General features: G+C 43.3%; 4 protein-coding genes across 6 annotated transcripts in view; 2 read left to right on the top strand and 2 right to left on the bottom strand.

Annotated features, from left to right (window-relative positions):
- Nucleotides 1-128: 128 nt before the first annotated feature.
- On the top strand, nt 129-9,607 carry eif2ak1 (eukaryotic translation initiation factor 2-alpha kinase 1). Of its 2 annotated transcripts, none has more exons than XM_017418423.3 (15): nt 129-505; nt 3,181-3,348; nt 3,456-3,592; nt 3,698-3,732; nt 3,819-3,918; nt 4,029-4,109; nt 4,197-4,290; nt 4,373-4,421; nt 4,518-4,899; nt 5,036-5,144; nt 5,461-5,567; nt 8,206-8,320; nt 8,441-8,520; nt 8,678-8,911; nt 9,118-9,607. In XM_017418423.3, exons 1-15 carry the CDS (start codon nt 343-345, stop codon nt 9,241-9,243), a joined length of 1,980 nt encoding a protein of 659 aa, XP_017273912.1. In that variant the 5' UTR covers nt 129-342; the 3' UTR covers nt 9,244-9,607. The 2 variants fall into 2 exon arrangements, with proteins under 2 accessions (XP_017273912.1, XP_017273913.1); XM_017418424.3 differs by lacking the exon at nt 129-505 and adding an exon at nt 2,929-3,063.
- On the bottom strand, nt 5,561-7,671 carry LOC108237181 (ankyrin repeat domain-containing protein 61). Its single transcript, XM_017418425.3, has 5 exons — nt 7,323-7,671; nt 7,004-7,098; nt 6,629-6,776; nt 6,307-6,507; nt 5,561-6,230 (listed from the first exon to the last, which is right to left on the bottom strand). Exons 1-5 carry the CDS (start codon nt 7,503-7,505, stop codon nt 5,610-5,612), a joined length of 1,248 nt encoding a protein of 415 aa, XP_017273914.1. The 5' UTR covers nt 7,506-7,671; the 3' UTR covers nt 5,561-5,609.
- A 143-nt stretch (nt 9,608-9,750) lies between the features above and the next one.
- On the top strand, nt 9,751-20,947 carry usp42 (ubiquitin specific peptidase 42). Of its 2 annotated transcripts, none has more exons than XM_017418420.3 (18): nt 9,751-9,869; nt 11,667-11,916; nt 12,453-12,659; nt 12,758-12,868; nt 13,039-13,138; nt 13,835-13,902; nt 14,021-14,091; nt 14,226-14,308; nt 14,399-14,510; nt 14,620-14,760; nt 15,240-15,340; nt 15,836-16,007; nt 16,101-16,742; nt 16,829-16,905; nt 17,109-18,173; nt 19,295-19,605; nt 19,687-19,738; nt 19,808-20,947. In XM_017418420.3, the coding sequence occupies exons 2-17, from the start codon at nt 11,676-11,678 to the stop codon at nt 19,734-19,736; spliced, it is 3,552 nt and encodes a 1,183-aa protein (XP_017273909.1). In that variant the 5' UTR covers nt 9,751-9,869; nt 11,667-11,675; the 3' UTR covers nt 19,737-19,738; nt 19,808-20,947. The 2 variants fall into 2 exon arrangements, with proteins under 2 accessions (XP_017273909.1, XP_017273910.1); XM_017418421.3 differs by having other exon boundaries at nt 15,839-16,007.
- The window catches only part of LOC108237182 (cytohesin-3), a 36,180-nt gene continuing 32,976 nt past the window's right edge, over nt 20,785-23,988 (bottom strand). The window contains exon 13 of the mRNA XM_017418426.3: nt 20,785-22,273. Within this exon, the coding sequence (XP_017273915.1) occupies nt 22,201-22,273 (73 nt within the window). The 3' untranslated portion in view covers nt 20,785-22,200. The remainder of the gene's footprint in view (nt 22,274-23,988) is intronic.

Below are 23,988 nucleotides of genomic sequence, written 5' to 3' on the forward strand. Positions count from 1 at the left end.
TACACAAAATTTATTGAGACGCTGCTTTAATATTACATTTCAAAGTTTTGTAGAGACAGACATTTTTTAAATATTAGTTTTCTTGTGCTTGTTGTCGACATATTGTATGACGATCCCTTGTGCCCGGCTGCTCTTAAATCATGGCCGACCGTTGTCACGGAACGCGCGAGACTTCATCCCAATAGAGCTCTCGTGCCTGTCAGGTTCTTGCCATGTAAATGTTAAAAAAGCCAGGGTTTCTGTCGAGTAGCCGGACGCGGTTTGCGGCAGTCACGGAGGAGGCGATGGGACTTTTGTGTCGTGTTTAGTAATGAGTTGTTCTGTTTGTTTCATTAAGTCAGAATGTACAGCTCGACATCTGACAACGGTATCGTGTACTCGGAGGAATGTTCTGGCAGCAGCATGTTGGTTCGCCGCAACCTGACAGCTGTCGGCAGGCAGGACGAGGTGGAGAGTAGCCTGCTCAGCTTAGCTAGCGAAGAGGACGAAGAAGTTCAGTTTGACAGTAAGCAGTTTGTTTTGGTTTAATGTGAGCTTGGGTTCTATGTTCATCCACCTCTTGGTATTTATCCTACACTTTAGAGACGCCGTGGAGTAAAGTTTCCAAAATATTAGGCAATGTTTTCAGATCTCGCGAGATTACCTTGCAGCTAGGCAAGATTTCGTTGGAAGTTTTTCTCATTTTCTGTTGTAGTTTGTGGTGTAGTTTATTTACATATTTATTTACAATATTTTTATTTTTGCACAATTATCTTTTTGAACTTTAGCTTCTCATGAGACTCAGTGTTAACTGAAAACGTTTAAGGATGGATTGTTGCATTAGACTGTGGATAATAAGGTGGTAATTGTGTCTATTCCATTTCAGAAACATCCATTTCAAAAATAGCTAAAAGGATTCTTCATATATTTAACTTTATATATTTAAGAAAAGCACTTTAAACAAACCATCTGACCAGATGAAAATGAAGCATGAATAAAGAAATTATTTAACAGGTCTAATGTGAAAAACAAAGCCAGTTTTTAAATTTATTTTAGCAATATAGTTGATGAAATATTAAAAGCCTCAATGAAAAATAAATTCTGTTTTGAAATGTTGCCACGTCTTGCATTGTTAGCAAGATTTTTCAGTGTGTTTTTGTTCAGAATTTTTCCTCCATTTTGTCTGGTAATTCAATTCAGTTTATTTCTATAGTGCCAAATCACAACAAAAGTCATCTCCAGGCATTGTACTAAAACATGCACATACATTATAAAATGCCAATTAGTAAAAGGTATCAATGGAAGGAAGATTAAAGTCAGCAGATTGTGTTGATTCTTCAGTTCATCACAGTCTCCCATCCTGAGCAGCACATTGGCGACAGTGGGATGGGAAAACTCCCTTTTAACAGGAAGAAACCTCCAGCGGAACCAGAACTAGAACCAGAATCAGGCTTAGGACAAGCAGCCATCTGCTTCGACTGACTGGAGTTTGAGAGGACAGGAAAGACAAACAAAGAAGGACTGGTCCAGGTGGAGTTTCTGTAAAAAGGAAGACAAAGAAAAACACACGTTAATGACAGAAATAATTACAAAACCAAACATGGAGAGCAAAGTGAGTAAAGACAGCAGCAGAGTGGGAAAATGTGGTCAGTTTGTCCTCCAGCAGTCTAAGCCTATAGCAGCAGAACTAAGAGAGAGCTCAGGAAACCCAAACCAACCCTAACTATAGGATTTATCTAAAAGGAAAGTCTTAAGCCTGGTCTTAAAAGTAGACAGGGTGTCAGCCTCACAGACAGAAACTGGAAGTTGGTTCCACAAGAGAGGAGCCTGAGAACTGAAAGCTCTGCCTCCCGTTCTACTTTTAGAAACTCTAGGAATCACAAGTGAACCTGCCGTCTGAGAGTGAAGTTCTCTGTTAGGAAAAGATAGAACAAAAAAAATCTTTAATATAAGATGGAGCTTGGTTGTTGAAAGCTTTGTATGTTAGAAGGAAGATTTTAAATGTTGTTCTGAATTTGACAGGAAGCCACTGGAGAGAAGTTCAAACTGGAGAAATCTTAACTCTTCTTCTAACTCTCATTAAAACTCTGGCAGCAGCATTTTGGATCAGCTGAAGACTTTTTAAAGGCCCAGATAATAAAGAATTAGTCCAGCCTAGCTGTGATAAATGTATGGACCAGTTTTTTTTCATCATTTTGAGACAATACGTTTCAAATATCAATGATATTACATGGGTGGAAGAAAGCAGACCTGGCAACATTTTTATTGTGGGGGTTAAAAGATATGTCCTGATCCAAAATAACTACAAGGTTCTTTATATTAGAACTGGAGGCCAAACTAATGCCTTTCAGAGGAAGTGGTATTGTTGAAAGTAGCTTACTCAACTTTGAATTTTTGTTTGTCTTATTTAAAGATGTACTCTGTGCTTTTTGTTACGTAGCAGATGTATAAATAAGGAGTTAAACCTCTTGTAAACAAAAAAAAATATCCATTTTAGATTATTCTTCCTCCTACTGTTAGACATAATATTCAACTGCAGTAGTTTAATCTTAAATGCTGTGCTAAAGTTGTTTTTTTACCTTACCATTGTGTCTCTTGTCTGTTTGACGTTTTCTGATACATTTTAAAGGAGATCTTGTGTCAAGTGTTTTGACAAAAAAAAGGTTCTGGCTATTTCCAATGACAACGTATAAGATAAAGTCACCAGCCCTGCTCAACCATGAGAATGTGCTTCATAACACGTCAAAATGTTTCACTCTACACATCCAGAAATATGAGTACATAAACCTGAAGAATTAAAAACCATATAAAGGTTCGGCGAGCCCGCTCTTCTCGGCTGGCTCTGGTGTGTGTTAGGCGGAGGGGAGGGGGTGGTCTCCGCTGGTCGTAGCAGATAAGAGCTGCTTCTGTGCACCCTCCCTCATGTACAAACAAGATGAGCTCATTTCATATACTGCAGCTGAAGGGAATAATTGTCACTACGGCCTGAAGTGGGTAGTATTACATCAAACAGGTTTTTAGATAGAAATATGGACGTAGGGGAAAGAAGCATTGTTGAAATGATAGCGAAGGTTCTCGAAGAAGGTATGCTGTTAAACTTGGAATATACTGGCTTTGTGCTATAGTATATTTGTTTTAAACTCACAGCTGCTGCTCTTTTTTTTGTCTCATTCTCTGTTAATTTCCTTCTTGTTTCTTCAGCCTCTGATACAGAAAACAACCGCGAGGTGCTGATGGCCGGCAGACACTACCCGTCCATCCAGGAGTTCGCCTCAGCAATCCCTAACCACCTCCTCCTCGGGTCACTGCTCGAGCACCTGTGCTGCGTTTACGAGAGCAATCCTGCTCGCTCGCGCATGCTCTTTAAAGGTACGCTACCCGGAGAGGCGCTTTGTTCGGTCGTCATGAATGCGTTTTGCGGCTTGTGTTTTGAAGCGGTGTCTCAAGCATATGTTGTTTTCTACTGCCCCCGGCAGTAATAGGCCAACGCTTAGCAGCCATGAATCTCCTCTCGCCTTTGGCCATAAGTGATGAATTTAGCACCGTCAGACTCCAGCACAACCGGGCGTTCACTGAGCTGCTTAATGCCGCGAGCTCCTCGCTCTATCCACAGGTAAGTACACGTCTCGTTGCCGTGTGCGCTTACCTAAACTGATCCAACTTCTTTTTGTGCTTTGATTTGTTCAAAATCTATAATTAGCCTGATTTTATTTTGCAGGGTCCTGGTGCAAACGCACACAATCCTGCTTTAAGGTAAACAGTTTTTAGAGCTTGTGTTTCTGTCGCTTTCGTAGTGTTTTAAGTAAACTGTAAGAAGCTGATGTTCCTCCTCCCCACAGACCCAAGGAGGGACTGTTTCAAGCCCAGACATCACGGTATCTTAGCGAGTTTGAAGAAATATCCAGACTTGGGAAAGGATCATACGGCAATGTTTTTAAGGTATTCAACTCTTTTTTTTTTCTGTTGCTCGCTAACAGTTCTTAATTCTTTTCAAGCTTTCCCCAAAGGAGTGAGTCAACATATTTGTGATTTCTTTGACAACTCTGCAGGTGATGAACAAACTAGATGGGCAGTATTACGCAGTGAAGAAGATTCTGATCAAGCAAGTCTCAAAGGAAGACTGCATCAAGGTGAGCGTACGGACCTTTTTTTATGCTTTCATACAAAAAACATTGATGAGTCATTGGAGCTGATTGTGTTATTTTTGTGCGCTCCAGGTTCTTAGGGAAGTCAAAGTGTTGTCCAGCTTACAGCATGTAAATATTGTGGGTTATCACACTGCGTGGATGGAGCATGTTCAGCCAGCGACGTGTAAGTAATTACCTCTTATCCTGCGTTAAGTTGGCTTGGCTGAAATAAAAGAACGTTCCACGTAAAACTGTCTTCTTTGCAGATCCGGAGTCCCATCTTCCAGCTCTGGAATCTCCTGGACAACAAGACGGGTAGGATTCAAGTCATTCGTGACGCCACCAATTTCTACTAAATCAGCCTGTGCCTGCTGTGTAGCAAAGCATTTGTCTCGGTTCTTTCGTTCCCAGTTTTGGTGACAGCCCTGACAACAGCAGCTCCAGCTACTCTATAGTCTTCCAGAGCCAAAGTCAGGCAGAGACGGACGCTGCTTCAAGTGTCAAAGGACCCGCATCAGAGACTCAACCTATCAGAGCCGTAGTTCCAACCAAAGAGGGCCAAGCCGTGTGTCCCAGGACTCTGCGCCGCATCCCGGAGAACTACGTCCCCTGTGTGTTTCTGGGGCAACGAGAGCCCAAAAGTGGCCCCAAATGTCCCACCACGGGCTGGGACACTCCGGCGCTGTTAGACGAGGAGTCGAGCAGGAACAGCATCAAGCTGAACAACAACTCCTACGGAGACAAGGAGTGTCGGCAGTGGCCCGACAAAAGCACCAGAAGGCCCTCCAAAGAGGTACGTACTTTAAAAAAAAAAAAAAAAATCTCACAAAAAAATAAATCCATATTTTTACTGTTTGCTGGATTTTCATGGAAAAAAAAAAAACCTAGAAAGGGATTTAGTTTTATTTTGAAGTTCTCGTTATGTTCAGGTACAGCTCCACCTGATGCTGTATATTCAGATGCAGCTGTGTGAGCGCTCCCTGAAGGACTGGATCTCTGAGAGGAACACTGGGCCTAAAAGAGAACAGATTTCCACCTGTAAGTCTATTTATACGATTCCTAAACCTCTGAAGTGTCGTTTTGGTACAGTGCAGACTCCATTTACTAATACCTGGAACAAACACAATTGTGAGAAAAGAGACAAACATAACAAATGTCATGTAATTCTGTTTATTTCATGCCATTTATTAATTTTGTCTGCATTCCAAGATACAATATTATATACTTTATTGTCCTCTTAAGGAAACTTTTTTTAGGACTCTGCTGTTCCTGTAGCTGCCTTCACACAAAAGTCAATCAATAGATAATCCTCAAATTAGTTTAAAATAGACGCCTTGTACTTTTCTGCTTTCAGCTCCGTATGATTGTGTCGATGCCGAACACACACTAAGGTTGCTGAAAAACATACTTGAAGGAGTGGACTACATTCATTCCAGAAGAATCATGCACCGAGACCTGAAGGTAACGTCTTATTCCCTTCGTCATATGACCGGCTCATCGGTCTCAGCTTGAGGTGCAGCTTCTTTGTTGGACCGAGTCGTGTTCGCCATCTTGAAAAGAGATGTGCTGAATCGCCCAGTGATCGAAGACAAACTCAAACAGACTTTCAGGCAGAACTTTTCTTAAATCCTCTTTCCTCCCACCAACACATTTCAGGTAAATGTCACGCTTGCAAATACCCTGAAGTGTTCTTGGCTGCTGAATTAGCCTGAGGAGTTGGTCTCTCTGTTTAGAGAAGCGCGGTTGAGTCAAGGTCAAAGGTAAGCAGCCGTCCTGGTTGTAGAGCGTCAGCGGGGACGTCAGGGTGAGGAGTTTCATCAGCAGGGCGTGATTCCTTAGGTTTGGCCTGCGATTCAGGAAGAGGAACAGACAGCTCTCCCCTGCTTCGCTCCGCTTGTTGACGTCGGCTCCGTGAGCCAGCAGCAGATCCAGCAGCTCCTCTTTACCCATGCTGCACGCCTGGTGGAGAGGTGACAGCCCGGCCTTGTTCTCCAAGTCCGGCCTTGCTCCGTGTTGAAGGAGCTCAGAGACGCAGCGAATATCATCCTCGGATGCTTTAGAGGCCTTGGTTGCCATTGCCACCACAGCTAGGTGCAGAGGAGTGTTCCCAGAGTGTTGCATCTTCTTAAAAGAGGAAGAAAAAAAGGATTCTGACATAGTTTGTCTTCACATAAGAAACTAAACACTCTGCGGTACAGACCTTGTTGATATCTGCTCCCAGTTTGATCAGGCTGGCTGTAATATCCTTAAGGAGGGTCCCTGCAGCCATATGCAGGGGTGTCATCCCACTGGCGTCCACAGCATTGACATCAGCACCATAGCTGCTCAGAATCTGGACCGCAGATGGCGCCCTGTAGCGCACTGATAAGTGGAGCGCCGTCTGGTGACCTTTTCCCTCCACCTGGACAGGAACAACACCAAAGTACATGCAACACGAAGTCTATATTTTATTACCAAGATTTAGTTTTGAGTGTGTCAAACAGTGGACAGACGTACTCGTCGGAGCACAGATGACCTCTCACCTGTGCGTTGACGTTAACGCCGTGCTCGCAGAGGAGCCGTAAACAGGTCTCTGCGGCCCGCAACTTGGAGGTCGACTTTGGCGAGCTGGTCTGGATGGTCGGCCAGTCGATTATCACCAAGTGCAGCGGGGTTCGACCAAGCCGGTCCCTGTAAGTCAGAGTCAGTGATATCAGCGTGAATTAAAAAGCTGAGAATTGTTTTTTTTTTATTATTATTTTGTAATAAATAATAAATAAATCTGTAGCATTCTCTCTGGGAATTTTCAAGTAATTTTTATTATCAAGTGTTGAGGTATTTTTATCTTATAAGGTTAAACAGGTGCGCAACACTCGGGTCTTTGCTGGAAAGACATTTTGCGATGCGTTTGTCCTCACTTCACTTCGGCGTCGGCTCCTGCTGACAGTAAGCTCCTCATGCTCTGGGCTCTTCTGTAAGAAGCAGCCAGGTGAAGGGGAAGAACAGCAAAGCTCTGAAACGAGCAGCAGAAATATGGAAGCTTTGAACTGTGCCTGAACAATAAACGAGGAAGCTTTTTGTTGTTTTATCAACTGAAAGACTGCGAGCACGACCCCCCCGAATACATTTTCTTTTCTATTTATGCAGTAATCTATACAGCAAGAAGCTGTTTCTGTTCTTATACTATTTATTTTATTTTCTTCGAGGGGAGACGGCCGGTGCTGTCGTTGCTCTTACCTTCCAGAAAACTCCTCCGCGCACACCGCCCCGTACATCGATCAGAAAGTTGCCGCCATACTTCTTCGACATGTCGTCAAGGCGTCCCACGTCTCCGTCCACGATGGCCGTGTAGAAGTCGTTGTTGTAGAACCTGAAAACTTTATCTCTCCTGTCTGTGTGCTCACTGTGCTCCTCCAGCATGACCGGGACTTTCTCTCTCTTTTTCTGTATTTCGTTCTTCAGAAGATGTGTAAAAGTTTGAATCTGTTTTGGGTTTTTATTTAAATAGCAAAGGTTACTTTCTGACAGAAATAATAGTTATTTTAAAACTCCCAAGCGCGAGTGCCTAAATACGCATTAGCTACTGCACTTCTCCTTGTTTGTTGTTGTTTTTTTTTTTTTTTATCAACTACTTCTGTTTTTTACCGCTCGCTGTTTTGAGCCTGACTTCATCACGTACCCGTCTAGCTCTGACGTGCAGCGTTTCTGTTCCAACTGATAACTTGCTGCTGCATTCGGGGCCCTTTGAGGGGACCGACGCCACCCTCTGACGCTCCGGTGTTTGTGCCACTCCACTGTTTTTTATTTAGTTGTTACTTTGTGCAAATAGTTACTGTCTCATTTCGTTTCTACGCGAGAAGACGAGCACGGTGTTTTCGCATTTTAACAGGCGAGATAAGACGAAGGTGGATGTTTCTGATTCGGCTGCACCATTATCATGCCGCAGTGTTATGGAGTAAAAGTATGTAGGGGGGGGGGGAAATGCAGTTATAGATTATGTTAGATGTTTTTGCTCCTAATAAAATGTGTGAAATTAATTTTATTGTTACTGTTTATCTTTAGACGGAACGATGTGTTGAACTAATCCTAATGTTTATTTATTTTTTTTAATTTTCTGTAGCCGAGGAACATTTTCCTTCACGGTCATGACTGTCACGTTCGGATCGGGGACTTTGGTTTGGCCTGCAGGGATATAATCGTCGACGACTGTAAAAAAACCTCCTCTCCAGGCAGCGGTAACATCCTACCTCATGGCTTTTTTTATTATTTATGGTTTTTAAAACACAATTTCTCTTACAGTCACCAGAAGATGGCACCATTTATCCTGAAGTGACGTGTCGTGTTTTATTTTGCAGATTCCACACACACGTCTGGTGTTGGTACCTTTGTGTACGCTGCTCCAGAACAGCTAAAAGGCTCCCATTATGATTCGAAGGTAATCACGGTGCAGCTGCTTGATTTTTAGGGATTTACACAACTGTTTTTTTCATTGTTTATTGCTTTTACGAATGGTGAATTAAGGTAACACGTGTGCATCTCTTTTGGGACTTGAATAAAAGCCGTTAAAGAAGAATATCCGTGTTTCCTTGCAGTCAGACATGTACAGCGTCGGGGTTCTGGCCTTCGAGTTGTTCCAGCCTTTCGGGACAGAGATGGAGCGAGTCCGGACCCTTGGGGACCTGAGAGAAGGGAAAATTCCCGATCCGTTCTGCCACAAATGGCCAGTTCTGGCCGAGAACATCCTGAAGCTGACGAGCAAAGAGCCCGGCGTTCGCCCCACAGCCAGGCAGCTCTTAGAGAGTGAACTCTTCTGCAAAAAAGACATGGTAGTTTGGGAAGAACCAATGCGCTCCACTTAAGTTTGTTTGTGAATCATTACATTCTTACGATCATTCATTTAACTTTACAAAGGGCTGAGGAGTCTAGATGTAATTTAAGATTACTACACAGTGTTTTAAAAGTATCTTTAATGTTTTAATCCACGTGGCTCTTGCGGAGCAGGTGTTTGTAACGCTGTTTTTCCTCCCCTCAGGTCATCCACAGTTTGCAGCGAAGGGTCGAAGAGCAGGAGGAGGAGATCATGCAGCTGAGGATGCAGATCAGTCAGCTCCAGAGCTCAGAAGTCACAGTTACCTTCTCTGACCTGGATAACAGCTGAACTTCGAACAAAACCTCAAGAGGATTGTGTAAACTGAATTTATTCAGCCACTGCAGCATTGTTTAAATGGTATAGGCAGCTGTGGACGCTGCTCACTTGAATAATGATGGTGTTTTTTTCCATCATGGAGGTGCTTAAAGCTATGGAAAAAGTGACCTGCATGGAGGACTGGCTGTGTTTATCTCAAGTCAGTTAATATAGGACATAATCTTTTTTGTAAATATGTTTTGATGCATACATATTTAAACTGTCTGAACTTGTGAGGATGGGAGGTGATTTTAATGTATAACCGGCTACATGTGACGTCTGTTCAGCTGGATGTGTGTTGTGTTGGGCTTCATAAATGCTGTGAACTCGTTTAAAATTCAAAAATGTTGACGTATTTGTGTACAACCATGTCACCGGCTGTACACGGAGCGCGCTAAGGTCAGAGTTAAATACAGGCGGCGGATCCTTCCGAAACACGTTCCTCGCGGAGATGCGAGCCTATCAGGGAGCTCGATACATGGCAGGTACCCGGATGTACCCGTGGGGTAATTAGCTACGTCATTGTTCACCACCGGACACCCGCAGGAAATAAGAAATGGATTTAATACCGCTATTAACGCGTTCATAACAGACTCCAGGTGAGTTCCGAGCGGCTTTCGCGGTCGAATATCTCGCGGAGCGCGAAGCCAGCGTGTTTGAGCGGGTCTGAGCCGCCGAGAATCGCTGTAGTAGCCCTACACCGGTTCTATGTGTCATCATGTCGGCAGAGAGCACCGCAGTAAGCACGCAGCCGCCCGGTGTCCTTTCTCAGTTAGCTACACGCCCGGTCCCTCAGGCCCGCCCGTTGGATACACAACACATATCGAAGCGATAAAAGCTCCTCTCAGCACGCTAGCGGAAAAGCTAGGAGTCCCGCCACAATGTCAGCTAGCTTCAGTGTCGCCGCTAGCTAAGTGGCTAAGCTCGTTAGCCGCATTAGCATTAGCAGGAGCGGCGCCGCACCGATCGGCGCCTGCGTCGCGGGGGTGTCGGAGCGCTCGGCTCCTCGTTTCTTTCGTAGCGGCCGGCTCGCAGGTCAGCTGCTCGTTTCCCCACGAAGCGTTTTGGAGCATTTGTCTGCGCCCCGCCGCCCACGCAAACTTAAGTCTCAATGCGCTCATTCTTCATGTCGAAAGGCGCTGCGTGTTTAAGGCCTTGCGACAGTGTCTGAGCCAGAGCAGGTGGGAGGGAACAGCTGCCGCTTCCGACAAGGAACCCAGCTCTCTGTCGCCTTGTAGACCTGAGAGCTTCACGTGGAGACCTTTACAGCGCCAATAAAAATGACAGTTTTCATGCTTTTGTAGTTTAAACTCGCCTCGTTGCAGAGTTATGTAGTAATATGATGTTAAAGGCAGCAAAGCAGGAGCCTCATTAGGGAAAATGAAACCATAAACAGTGAGGTTCAGAGCTCCACAGTAGTGTTTGTTTTTGTCTTGAGGTCCTCAGAAGTAGTTTGTCAATAATAATAAATGTTAGCGGGGTTTAGTGTTTTAATTGTCTATAACATCTAACAACCAGTTCATACAGCAAATACAGGTTATTACTGTTCCTATCCCCCATGTATTCATGTTTTTCTGATTATATTTGTAACATTTGTGTCTTACCATTTATTGATACAACTGCTGTATTGTTAGTCCTGTTTAGAAGTTTTGTTTAGTGAATTTAAAAGCTTAACTTGGAGCAGAGTATGCAAAATAGCGTATAATTTGAATAACTTGTGTGTGTTGTTGTTCAATGTGGCGATGACAATATCAGTTGCAATAAACCCACATTATTCTCACTCCTCACACTCGCCAATGTCATCACAGTCATCCAAACCAGGTGTGAGCACATCTGTTATTATCATGCAGGACATTAATGCATGCTTCCTGAAATATAATGGTCTATGACTTACTGCAGTCATCTTGTGCAGCTCCAGTTGAAAGTCCTGAAACATCCCAATCATTTGATACGTAACATTTCATGCACTGCTTCTCCCAAATAAACTTCAGATGAGTTAAATTGAACGTGCAAACTACAATTCGTCATCTTCTCTTTTTGATTTGTGATGTTTTAGTTGGATATTTTTTATTCACCTTAAATAATCTTAGTGTTTACGCACAAGCTCAAAACGTTCTTCTCTTGTTATCCTTAAATTCAGTTGTCCAGTTGTTCCAACATGTGTGAAAAAAGGGACAGCAATTGAAATTTGCTCACTGATGGACATTATTACAGGCTTTTCTCAAAAGTAATGTTCTTTGTATCTCTGGCATTTAGTTGTCACAATCTAAACATGCGTTAGCTTTAAGTAATTCAGTTTATTTTGACATAACGTAGACATAAAGGCATCTAAAATGTTGACCCTTTTGTTTAGCCACTCCTGAAGTTGTGCGCTTCTGTCTCTGTCCCTAACGCAGCTATGAACAATGACCATAGTTGACAGGTCGTCAGAGAAGTCTGACCACGAGTCAGTCGGATTTAACCGATCCTCCTTCACCAGCGGAGACGTGGGGATGGACGGCAGTTGTTCCAGCAGCTGGGCAGTGGGTCCCACCAGGCCCAGCGACTCTCCAAGGCTCAAGTCTCCAGGAGGCTGCCTGGGTCCGACCCCCGGCGCCGCTGTCTACAACAGCGCAGCCTCCTCCGTGGACCGGCCCAAGGACCAAGGTAGGCGAAAAAGGCTTTCACCTGCTGCGTGTTTTAATGCCCTGCGAGACGAGACGTCGTGTACGGACTGCGGCTCTGTTAAGTCTGCATTTATCAGTGAGAGGCGAGCGTTACACAGCCAGGACTGTCGAGTACACAATGAGGAAGTGGAAATTTTTTTAGGATGAATAAAAAACAAACAAATTAAAGGTAATTGTTTTTACAAACTAAGTATATTGTTTGATTTAACTTGCGTACTTCTGCATTTAAATTAGGAACAATCGTCTGTAAATGCTGCAAATTAAAGCTGCGCTGATGAAGTAGCTGTTTTTTTTTTGCACGCGTCTGTTTTTGTGGGTGGTTTTGTTGCTGCTAATTCTTTTCAGTCACTCGGTTACATAACCCAGCCAGTTTTAAAGTCAGTCGAGCTCGTCTCGTAGCCGGCAGATTAACACCAACCTACGGGGGCCAGTTTCATCAAAAACAAGCAAAGCAGCAAAAATAAAACTCGCTGCTTTTGTGTCTGATTTTAATCACGATTTTGTGTGTGTGTGTAGTTATAAGCAGTGGCGATGGAATCGACTTGCCCCAGAAGGTCCTGTTCCCTCCAGAGCGGCTCAGCCTAAAGTGGGCTCAGGTGCACCGTGTGGGCGCCGGCCTGCAGAACATGGGGAACACGTGCTTCCTCAACTCGGCCCTGCAGTGTCTCACCTACACTCCGCCGTTAGCCAACTACATGCTGTCCAGGGAGCACTCTAAAACATGTAAGTTATCTTTTTTGACACTTTTATTTAAAGAAAAACAAAAAAAAAGACACAAAGGCTGATTGTTTTCTAATTAATCTTCCGAACGTCTGCTCCAGGTCACGAGCCGGGTTTCTGTATGATGTGCACCATGCAAAACCACGTCATTCAGGTTTTTGCTAACTCTGGGAATGTCATTAAGCCCATCGGTGTACTCAATGAGCTTAAAAGTAAGTAGATTTCTACGGAGCTAAACAGCTGAAGCTGAGGACTGTCTCTGAAATAAAACATGGACGCACTGAGTTACCATTTAATTTAGCTGGGATGGTTGTAGTTTTGGAGTTGAAAGACGTTTCATTAGGCATGTTTAGTCATCTCGTATTTTGTTTTCCATGTTCAGGGATTGCAAAGCACTTCCGCTATGGAAGTCAGGAGGATGCTCATGAGTTCCTGCGGTACACAGTGGACGCTATGCAAAAGTCCTGCTTACCTGGTACCAAGTGAGTGTGATCTTTTAAGAGCAGACATAAAGTCATGACCACTCTTTGTGTTTTAACATCCGAGCCCTAATGCTAAATATGTTCAAACCAGCAGAACTTGATTTTTGTGATTTTGTTTGTTCAAAGGTCTTCTGTCTGCGGTTTATTTTTCCTCTTAAAATGTTGCTTGTACTGACAAAATTCAAGAAACTTTAAGCTTGGCCCTTTAGGAAAAGCAGCTAGTAGTGAAGACAAATAGTGATTTAATGACTGCTTTGTTTTTTACTGCTGGAGCACAGTCAGTTTTTTTTCCAATATTGTTCAGTCATGTGAAATAATTGAGCCCCAATTATAATAACATCCTGCAATTGTTCAGTGTTGTTGATTTTGGTGCAGTAAACATTCATGTTTTGTTGAACTGTGTGATTTCAGTATAAAAATACTGTGTATACACAAAATATTGCATGATATTTATTATTTTATTTTAAAAAACACTGACTTTACTGACACAAAGTTCTGATTAATGTGGTTCTCTTCGATTAGTGTTGTATAAATAACAATTGTCTCATCAACTTAGCTTGTTTGAGCTTTAACTAGTCAGTTCATAATACTTTAAAGTGACCTTTTGCTGTTTTCGTACCGGTTTAGAGGGTGTTTTATTGTAAGTTGACACTGATGCTCATATTGCTTCATATTGATCGTCTGTTTTTGCGGCAGGTTGGACAGGCAAACGCAGGCAACCACTTTCATTCATCAAGTATTTGGTGGCTACCTTAGGTCCAGAGGTAAGTTATTGTTGTTAATCTGTTCCCTTGAATTGTTGCGCCTACGCAAAGTCACGTTTTAATGTTTCACAGCGTTTTTATGCTAATATGTTAACTTTTTTTGTGACGTGTTTTTCAGTGAAATGCTTAAACTGCAAATCAGTCTCTGATACATTTGATCCTTTTCTGGATATCACTCTGGAAATTAAGGTAATTAGACGTCGTTCTTTATCATTTCTGGCATGTTCTGCATCTATACAGATGTTTAAATGTATAAGACTTTATCAAAGCTTCTAAAAATGATACTAAACCTTCAATTTATGATTATTTTTCCATCTATACAGACAGCTCCGAGCGTCTCCAAAGCTCTGGAGCAGTTTGTAAAGCCTGAGCAGCTGGATGGGGAAAACGCCTACAAGTGCACCAAGTAACCCACTACAACAAGAAACATGGGTCTTTTTTTTAATTATTTTTTTGTGTCGCTCTGCCTAATCATTTGATGTTTTGTTTTCCTCAGGTGCAAAAAGATGGTCACAGCCTCAAAGAGATTCACAATCCACCGCAGCCCCAACGTGCTCACCCTCTCTCTCAAACGGTTCGCAAACTTCACCGGAGGAAAAATCACAAAGGTGCCGTCACACACAGTATAATAATCATGTTATAGACGTGTAAAAACTCTGTTTAACCAAATGTATTTGGCGGGTAATTTAAACTGGTCGATGGTTCTGTGTTCACCAGGATGTTAAATATTTAGAATATCTGGACCTTCGGCCCTTCATGTCTCAGTGTCAAGGGGAAGCCCAGATCTACGGGCTGTATGCTGTGCTGGTTCACTCTGGATTCAGCTGCCATGCTGGACACTACTTCTGCTATATTAAGGTGCTGGCAGTGCTACAAACCACCTCTAATCTATTAGATCCCCGCTGCTGCCGAGTAGGCACACACACACACGTTTGTGTCAGAGAGTTAACACAGCTGAGGTGAAGTTCTTACAGACGGAAAGCCTTGAACAGACTGAAGTCTTCCTCATCGACATACAGAGCTATAGATGCTAAGAAACACTCAGGAAGTTACACAAACAGAACAATGTTTAAGTATAATATACATTAGGTGTAATATTTTATGCTAGCTTTGTGTTGGCTTTTCTACAGATTGGCCAAATATATTATTTACATACAAAGCATGAATGCATGACATTTTGAATCTTACAGTCTAAGCAGTCCTTTGTCTGATTTTAATAAACTGTGCAGCCCTAGTGCTCTTTCTGCTGCACCTTTATTAGCTTTTATTGTAATTATCACTTTAAAACCAACTCAGAAGCTGGAATGTAAAGTGTCGAACCCCTTTGTGCCTCACAGGCCAGCAACGGTCAGTGGTATCAGATGAACGACTCCTCTGTGTCCGTGAGCGACATCCGCTCTGTCCTCAACCAACAGGCTTATGTTCTTTTCTACATCAAGTGAGTCGGCCATAACTCAACAACTCTTTTTTGAATGGATCTCGGTGTATGAATATGATCCCTTTTTCCAAAAAAATAGAGAGGTTGTGTGAAACTTAAGTCATTTATTTTCAGTTGAAGGTTGTACAAAAACCCTTTTAAATGTTAAAACTGGGTAGTTTGGTACAAATTAAAAGCAATAATTATGGTTGTGGTTGTTGAAGAACAGAAGCAACGTCTCCCTTTCTTTACTTCTGAATTATTCAGAACCTCTCAGGGTTGGTTTAATTAGTTGCACCAAGTTTTTTTTCCTAATGCAGCACCAAAACAAATATGGATAACGGATTACAACCTTAATGTAAAATAAATACAGCCGTTTTCAGTGTTTGCTATTTTAAACAAAGTAGTTTTACAGCTGTAAGACTTCCTTTAAAGCATCAATAAAAATCCTCCAGCCCCCCACAAACTGACTTCTGGGAGGAAAGTGATCAGTAAAGTCCTTTTCTGTGGTGTCAGCAGATCATCTGATGTGAAGAAAACTGGGAACTACAGCAACTTCAGCCATAATCCCCCTGGCATCTCTGGTCAGTCGTCTCCGCGGCCTGTGGTGACGCCACGCGCCCACACCACCACCAACCACAACAGTATCGGCTTCATCGGTCCACAGTTACCACCACATATGACCAAGGTAATCTTGAAACCATTTTTACTATGACATTACGACATGCTGCCAGTTTTTTACCAATCATGCTTGTGTTTTATTGTTTGTTTGTTTCCTCAGAGCGCTCCCCACGTTAATGGGAATGGATCTCTGAAGGACTATCCCAGCAGTTCCAAGGCCAGCAGCAGCAGCAGCAGCAGCAGCAGCAGCGCAGCAGGAAAACCTGGCCACGCAGCGGCTTCCTCCTCGATCAGCCGACCCACAATGATCCCAGACCAGGACAAACGGCAAAAGCTTTCATTTTTCATCGGACAGGGCAAACAGAACCGACCGTCCTCTTCGTCCTCCTACAGCCAGCCGTCCTCTGCAAGCAGCTCCTCCTCTTCCTCACAGTCTACCTCGGACGCTCGCTTTGCTCCGCACCAAGTGAACCATGTGAACGGCACGTCTTGTAGTAACGGGGATCACCCCACTGGGAATGGAGCATCGTTCCTGGTCCCCTACAGCCAAGAGTCTTCTGAAGAATCAGATCAGGAGAACGGCGGCACTCTGGATAACGGCTGCTTATCCAAGTCTCAAACTAAAGAACATCTTGTCCCGGCAGATGTCTGTGCTGCTTCTCCTAAAAATACAAACAGTGAATCAGAAGTGCATCAAAATGGAAGTAAATTAAATGGACCAAGCTGTGGAGACTCTAAATCCACCCAAAATGGACATGTTTATGGACACCATAAAGTGAACGGACACAGCACTCCTGAAAAGGTATATTACATGTTTGTTTAAAGGTACAAGTTATGACATTATTGTAGTTTAATAACCATAATAATGAATGTCTTTGTGTTCTTCAGGCCTCCATCAGTAATCACAGCAGTTCATCCTCCGTGGTCGTTGCTAATGGACTCAGCAGTGGTCACTGTCAACCAAAGTAAGATAACCGTTCTGAGATGAGAAACTGAATATCATTGCTCTGTCGTTCTCATTAAGTTGGTAAAATCTCTTTTCTTAAGTTGCAAGTTTAGAATAAGGACCATAGTTTATGTATCAGCTTTTATTTCATTTATATTCGTACACATGTTGATGCCCGAAGATAAGCTTTGCTCATACACTTGTATTATTTTTTGTTTCCAGCAAAGAGACACCAGAGTCTGCCTCATTCCAAGCCAGTTCTTCTCAGAGCTCTCCTTCTGCTGCTAATGAAAGTGGGCACTTCCCTGCTGCAGACACAAGGGCTAAAACGCTGTCTGAACCTCTGCCTCAGCACACATCACCCTCCACCGTTAGCTCTCCACCTTCAGCCCCAACGACAGAGACCCACTCCGCTGCATCTAAAGAGTCCGCTCCCTCCGAGCATCCTGGGAACCTCACGGCCTTATCCTCGGAGCCAGGCGGCTGTCAAAGTGCCAGTGGGATAGCTGCTCCTCAGAAGGTTAGCAAAGACGAAGATGAAGCGAAGGACTCCTTACAGACCAACGGCCCATCAGCAGGAACTGAAGGACAACCAGAAAACAAGGGTCAGATCCAGTCCAAACCCAGTCCTAGAGGCAACGAAAGGCAGTCCTCTCCAGACAGGGAGAGAGACAGACTGTACTCTGACTACAGCAGACACAGAGAGAGACACTACAGGGACAGGAGTCCAATACGAGAAAGTCACAGTGACCGTTATCGCTACAGACGAGACCACCGAGATCACTACCGCTCGCACCGGGATCGTTTGCCTCCTCCCGAGCGTAAATACAGGGACTGGGAGTTCGAACACCACCGGCAGCGAGCTGCCCCGCACTACTGGGACCACGACCATGACAGGCGGTCCTACCATTACAGCCACCAGCGATTTGACGGGGGCCACGAGCGGAGGGGATACCCCTACCGCGAGGAGCCTCCCAGTCGTTGGAGGTGGGACAGTCGAGAATCGCGGGCAGCGAAGGACAGAAGGAACGCCTGGGAGAGAGACGGTTACCGCTCAAAGGAGAGGAGTTCCTCCCCCGCCGCACATCCAGAAACAAACAAGTACAAGCCGTCGCCTCCACGAGCTCGCGCCTCCAACACTGACTCTTCTCTTTGGAAGGAGGAGCAGAGTTCTGAGCACATGAGGAAAGAGAGGGGGGACAGCCCCGAGACTTACCGCTCTAAAAAACATAAAAAAAGCAAGAAAAAGAAGAAGTCAAAAGACAAAGACAGGCACCACGAGAGCAGGTAGGTACTGACTGACGCTCCCGCTCCACTCAGATCTGTGAAGATGAATGTTTGTTCCAGTTAAACAGACTTCTACAACAAGGCTGTTTGGCGAAACGCAAAACATTTCATCTTAACATCCTGCAGGTGGAGTTAATGTCATCACAATCGTCTTAAAGGTTGTGACGTAGCTTCACGTTCAACTTCGGTCTTTAGTGTCGCCCGAATGCTTTACTTCTTGCCGGCATGTGTCGCCGTGGGAACTTGCTTAAATACCAGAAACCACAAACATGTTGCGGAGTAGGTCGTTCCTCAGCGCAAGAGAAAATAATGAGGGAAAAAAAATCAGTTTGTAGTTTGTACAAAATAAGCGCAACGTATTTTATGTAAGAGTGACAGTGTTTATTTAGGAAACCAACAGGCTGTTTTCAAAGTGACGGTGATTTTACACAGATGAACACGTGGAGGACCAAAACAACACTCAGGAACAAACATCAGCTACATTCATTTAATTATAGCTCTAAAGTAAACATGATTACACAGACTGTGTTGCCTTTAAAAGAGTGAGCGTTGCTCCTCTAGTAGCCAAGCCGCCGGCAACTGGGTTTCCTCTAGAAAATGTTTTTAAACAGCTGACTCCGTCTTTTTAAAAGGAGGTCACATCCGTCATACAGCTGAGGAACGGCTCTCACAGCATCCGGCTGGAAGAAACGTCACGCCGTGTCTGGGATCTCATGGATCAGAGATAAAACCATAGAAACGGTGGGCTGGGAACCTTGTCACCAGCAAACAGCCCATGCCTCTGTGTAACACTTGGATTAGACACGGACCGGTTCCTGGTTACACTTTTTAAAAAGATTAGAAGAAGTTTATTGGTCCAATTAGCAGCTCTGACTGATTAAGTAGCCTCATTAGCTTGTCAGGCTCCCATCGTTACTTTAGATGAGATTAAATTAAGCATGTTTACTTCAAATCTACACAATATATGCTGGCTTCCTGTTTTATCTCTGATTGGTTCTGTAGCTTAAATAGATCTGACTGCTGCACTGACGTGGCTGCAGCGTTTAACTTTTTTTTTTTTTTTAAAGCTGTTGTGAATTGATGGCATTGTGTGTGCGTGTTTTCTGTCCCCTCCCTCGCAGCTCTGACGTGGACTCGGACAGAGCCGCGGAGGCCCGCAGGAAGAAGAAGAAGAAGAGGCAGCACCGGGACGGCGATTCGGAGCAGCGGAGTCCCGGCGCGGCCCGGGGCCACGGCAGCGGCAGCAGCGAGGAAAGGGAGAGCCGCAAGCGCCACCACGCCGACATCAAGGACCCCAAACGCAACGGCGGCTCCTCTCCGGAGAAGCGCCGCCGCGCAGACCACGCCGACAGCAGCAGGGACCACGCGCCCCCCTCACATCCCAACCCCACCTCAAACGATTCGACTCACGCCTACCTGAACGGACACACAGGTTCAGTCACCGTTTAAAATCACCGCCTTGTTGATCTTTATGTGCAGAAACTGAACGTAAAGTGTCGATCCTGTTCTGTAGGAAATGGTTACAGCCAAACCAACAACTCGTCCAGTGGCTCCAAACACTGACTGTAAGTAACAATTCGCTTCAATATCTCTGTAGAGTTGATTACCGAGCAAACAGGATGTTTTTGTTGCAGGAACGTGGACACCATTTGACAACAGCAGAGGAATAATATCAAGAACTTTCGGAAGTGGTGCTTCTTCACTGGGATTATACGTTTTTACCAGAACAAGTGTTTTAAATGTGCAAAAATCTTTTTTTTTTTTTAAACCAGTGTTTATTTCTTATCTTAAAACTCATATGGTTAAAACAAGAAACAAAAAAGAGTCACCAGTTGAACATTTATTATTAAAAATAATTAATATATAATTGTTTGAATACAAACAAAGCCCGGAGCTTAAACATCTCAGTTGCTGCTCAGTGGAACTCAGGACTCGTGAACTTTCTAACATCCATCTGCTTCAGACGAGAACGAAAACAAAAACAAAACAAACAAAAAAAAGGGAGAACGGGCCGCCTGAAAGGAGAACCGCAATACGCCGCGTCGGGGAGGAGCGTTAAAAGATGTCACCACACCTGCCCGGCTGCGGCGGTTTTTAGTTTCTTTGTAGTCGTCGTCGAGGCGGCTGTGTGGATATTTATGGATGAGTGGTGGGAACTGATACCTCCATGTTAACCCTGGACAGACTTGAGGACATTTTTCTGATTTTCTTTTATTTTGAAAGGCGTCTCTGTCCTTTTTTTCCCCTTCTGTATCCTAAGGTTTACTTTTTAAACTATTTCAGAAACTCTCTTCCTCCGGATCATACTTCTTTCTCCTGTCCTTTTTTATTATTATTATTATCATTATTATTTTTAAATCATGGCCGTGGACCATTTATGTTAGATTTTATTTTATTAAAAATCCAGTTTTGTGTCTTCTAGTATCATCAAATATACTGTGAATTTAATTTGAACTGTACTATCAGTTATTTTTCTAAAAATAACAACAAAAAAAACAATCCTGTATCAGGATTTGTGCGTTTTGTTGGTTTGCTTTTTGTTTTTAGAGGAAAAACTCGTTGATTTGGACAATATTCTCTGGACATTAGTCAATAATGAATCTGATTATTAGCTTTGGAGAGTTTCCGTTTGATTTTTTTTTTTTTGTTTTTTTCGACTTTAGAAAGAAGTCGAGAAAACTGCTGTCATAATTTGTTTTGTTTAGCATGTCTGAATTCACACATTGTATAAGGTAGAAGCCTTAAAAATACATTTGTTAATGTCAGAAATTGTACTTTTTCGTCCTTGGACTTTGTTTACGAGCTGATCGAACGTCGGGGGATTTATGTGCCTTTGTGTTTTAGGAACAAAGAGCTTTTTTGTCGAATGATCCGCTGACTGTACCTCCAGATAAACACACACTAATGGTTCAGATCTCACACACGGACAAACAGTCTTACCATATTTAAAAGAACCGGAGGCTGGGAGTGAGTTGAGCTCCACGCAGAACAGAAGCTGTGATCCGTTACTAGCATGAATCTTTTATTAAGATTGTACATCAGAAGCCGTGTCCTCATAGATTAGACATCTTCGCTTCGGCTGCGAGTTTCTCGGTTGGCTCACAGTTCCAGTATCTGAGTTTCCTGCGCAGTAAAAACCCGCATGAGGAGGCTCCACAGCTCGAACCGGAGCCACTGAGACGCCTCCTTCCACCAAGACGAGCTGCTGTGCAGCCGTGATCAACACTACACGAACACGACAGGAACATGTGCATCACTCTACATGTTTTATAAAACAATAAGAAAATAAATACAAAAAGACAAACTTCACAAAATTGGATCCTTCAGGTACAAAAATCCCTTCAACGTAACGTTTGATGAAACACAGCTTTTTTAAAACCGCATGACAAGTTTTTTATTTTCTTCAGAAAACCCGCTTCGACTTCTCTGCATTCAAGGATTAAATATTTGGACTGACGTAAATTAAGATTCGAGCCTAAATAATTACAGAATAAATCGATGTTTGCATATCCGGTTAGTCAGGTGAGGGCTGCCAGTCAGACCAGCTGATTGGTCAGCTTGAGGCTTTCAGAGGTCTACAACATATTGTAGGTGTGAGAAAATGGCAATCTTGCTGGCACATTTATCTGAAGGACAACAAATGTGTCGTTTTTTTTGTTTTTAATGTAAAGTGGATGTAGTCCCCTATGTGTCCAGCAGAGGGCAATCTCTTCTAAGCACTTCAAGAAAACAGCTGTTCCTCTTTATCCTCCAGGTTGGTGGAGATTTCATTTACAGTTTCTTCTTCTCTGCTTCCTGTCGAATATTCAAAGTCTGCTCAGAGTTAAGGAAAAAAATAATTATAAAAAAATCTCTACATTCACATTAGACCAGAACTGAGGAGCAGAAAGTCGTCGGGCGGAAACGCAGGCGATCTACAGATTCCTGCATTTTTACTTCAGCCCTAAAACAACCAACGTGGGACTCTCATGCCTCCCGTAACACACACACACACGGTCAAAGAGGTGCAGCTGAAAGTATGCAGTCATCATTTCTTATTGGCTATCCTCCTCTTCCTGGTGGCCAGCATGTCGTAGAAAGGATCCCTGCTGATGCTCGCCCTGCGAAGGAGGACAGGAAGGAGCAGATTAACCACGACTGTGTCCAAAAAACTCGCAACACCATCTAATTCATCAGCCCTGTGAAGACGTTACTTCAGTGGTCAGCAAAAAATGCATCCTGCCTTGTGTCTGCAGACAGGAAAGCTGGCTTTGAATCTGAGTTAGCAAGAAAAACAGATGTTTTCTTACAGTTTAATCTTTAAAACGTGCTGTTGGTAAAAACATCCACTGGATTTTTTGGGGGTAAATTACCAAATAAATTAAAAGCGATGTGGGTGGTGGGCTCCCTGAAACAGAATTACCCTGGAATGGACAACCACAGCACGGTCTGTGCTGACAAGGTGAGAACTTGTGCCGCCATCTTGGCAGGTGCTACGTGCCGGCCTTAGCTGCTGTCAGGAAACCAGAAACATCTGACGCAAAAGCCTAAATTCAGCCAAGAAACCAAATGTTTTGTCATTAATTGTTATAATGATCAGAACCTGCACTTCAATGAATGTGGTATGTGGTCTTTTAAACTTTTATCTGTTTTAGTCGTTGTGTATGTGAATCAGAAAACTGCTCATAAACCAAAAACATCTGTATAGGCTAGGAAAAAGCTCAGTTATTCATGTTTAATTACAGAAATCCATCGTATTATATCACATTAATATATATTTCTAGAATTATGAGGTCAAAGTACATTATTTAACGAAGTTATTAGTAAGTAAATGTGTAAATACTTAAAGTGTACTGGTCTGGCTAAAATGATTACAGCGCCTGCTACTTTTATCACTGAGTTGAATACTAGCCATCTAGTACGAAGTGACAGCTTGTAAAGGTTTAGTTCTGATATTATTTTAGGTCTAATGCTCGATCCAGGAGTACGACTGTTAATAAAACCTTTAATATACGATCGACAGTACAGGGACGGTAACGCGCCAGGTCAGCGTTTTGCTTGGTGGGAGGCGCATCCCAGAATACTCTCGTCTCCTGTTTTCACAATCTGCACGATTTATGTTTATTTCAGTAAAATGACGTTGCAGCATAGAGCAACACACAAGGCGTTAAAGTGTGGCTTCAACGTGGAAACAGTGAAGTCATAAGCGTAGCACCTAGCAAGATGGCGACCCTTAGTGCCGACAGTGACCATTTCTGTGTATCAGATATTCATTTGGGTGCATTTCCAATGCCTACACGTCAGTTAATCCTGGACCTTTTAAAGGGGAAAACAAGCTGAACACAGTTTAGAAGTGAAGCGACGTTCAGGTTACTTAGAATTGTTTTATTTGCTGAAAACAGCTTCCTGTGCGTGACGAAAAACAGGAGGCATGAGGGTGAGCACCACAATACATTAAAGATCTGTTATCGCTGTACCAACCGTCTAGACCCCTCAGATCTTCTGCTTCTGGACTNGCTCTGCATCCCCAGAACCAGAACCAAACGAGGAGAAGCAGCTTTCAGTTTCTATGCACCACAAATTTGGAACAAACTTCCAGAAAACTGTAAAACAGCTGAAACACTGGGTGCCTTTAAATCTCAACTTAAAACCCACCTGTTTAGAGTTGCTTATGTCTAAATTAGGGTTAGAGTGCGGGTATTTGATGTTTGTCTCTTTCTTACTGTTTATTCATTGTCACATGCTGTTTTTATTTTGTTTTTTAATTATGTAAAGCACCTTGAAATGCCTTGCTGCTGAAATGTGCTATACAAATAAAATTTGATTGATTGATTGA

This window comes from Kryptolebias marmoratus, linkage group LG17 (genome assembly GCF_001649575.2).
Source record: "Kryptolebias marmoratus isolate JLee-2015 linkage group LG17, ASM164957v2, whole genome shotgun sequence".
In the NCBI taxonomy this organism is placed as follows: domain Eukaryota; kingdom Metazoa; phylum Chordata; class Actinopteri; order Cyprinodontiformes; family Rivulidae; genus Kryptolebias; species Kryptolebias marmoratus.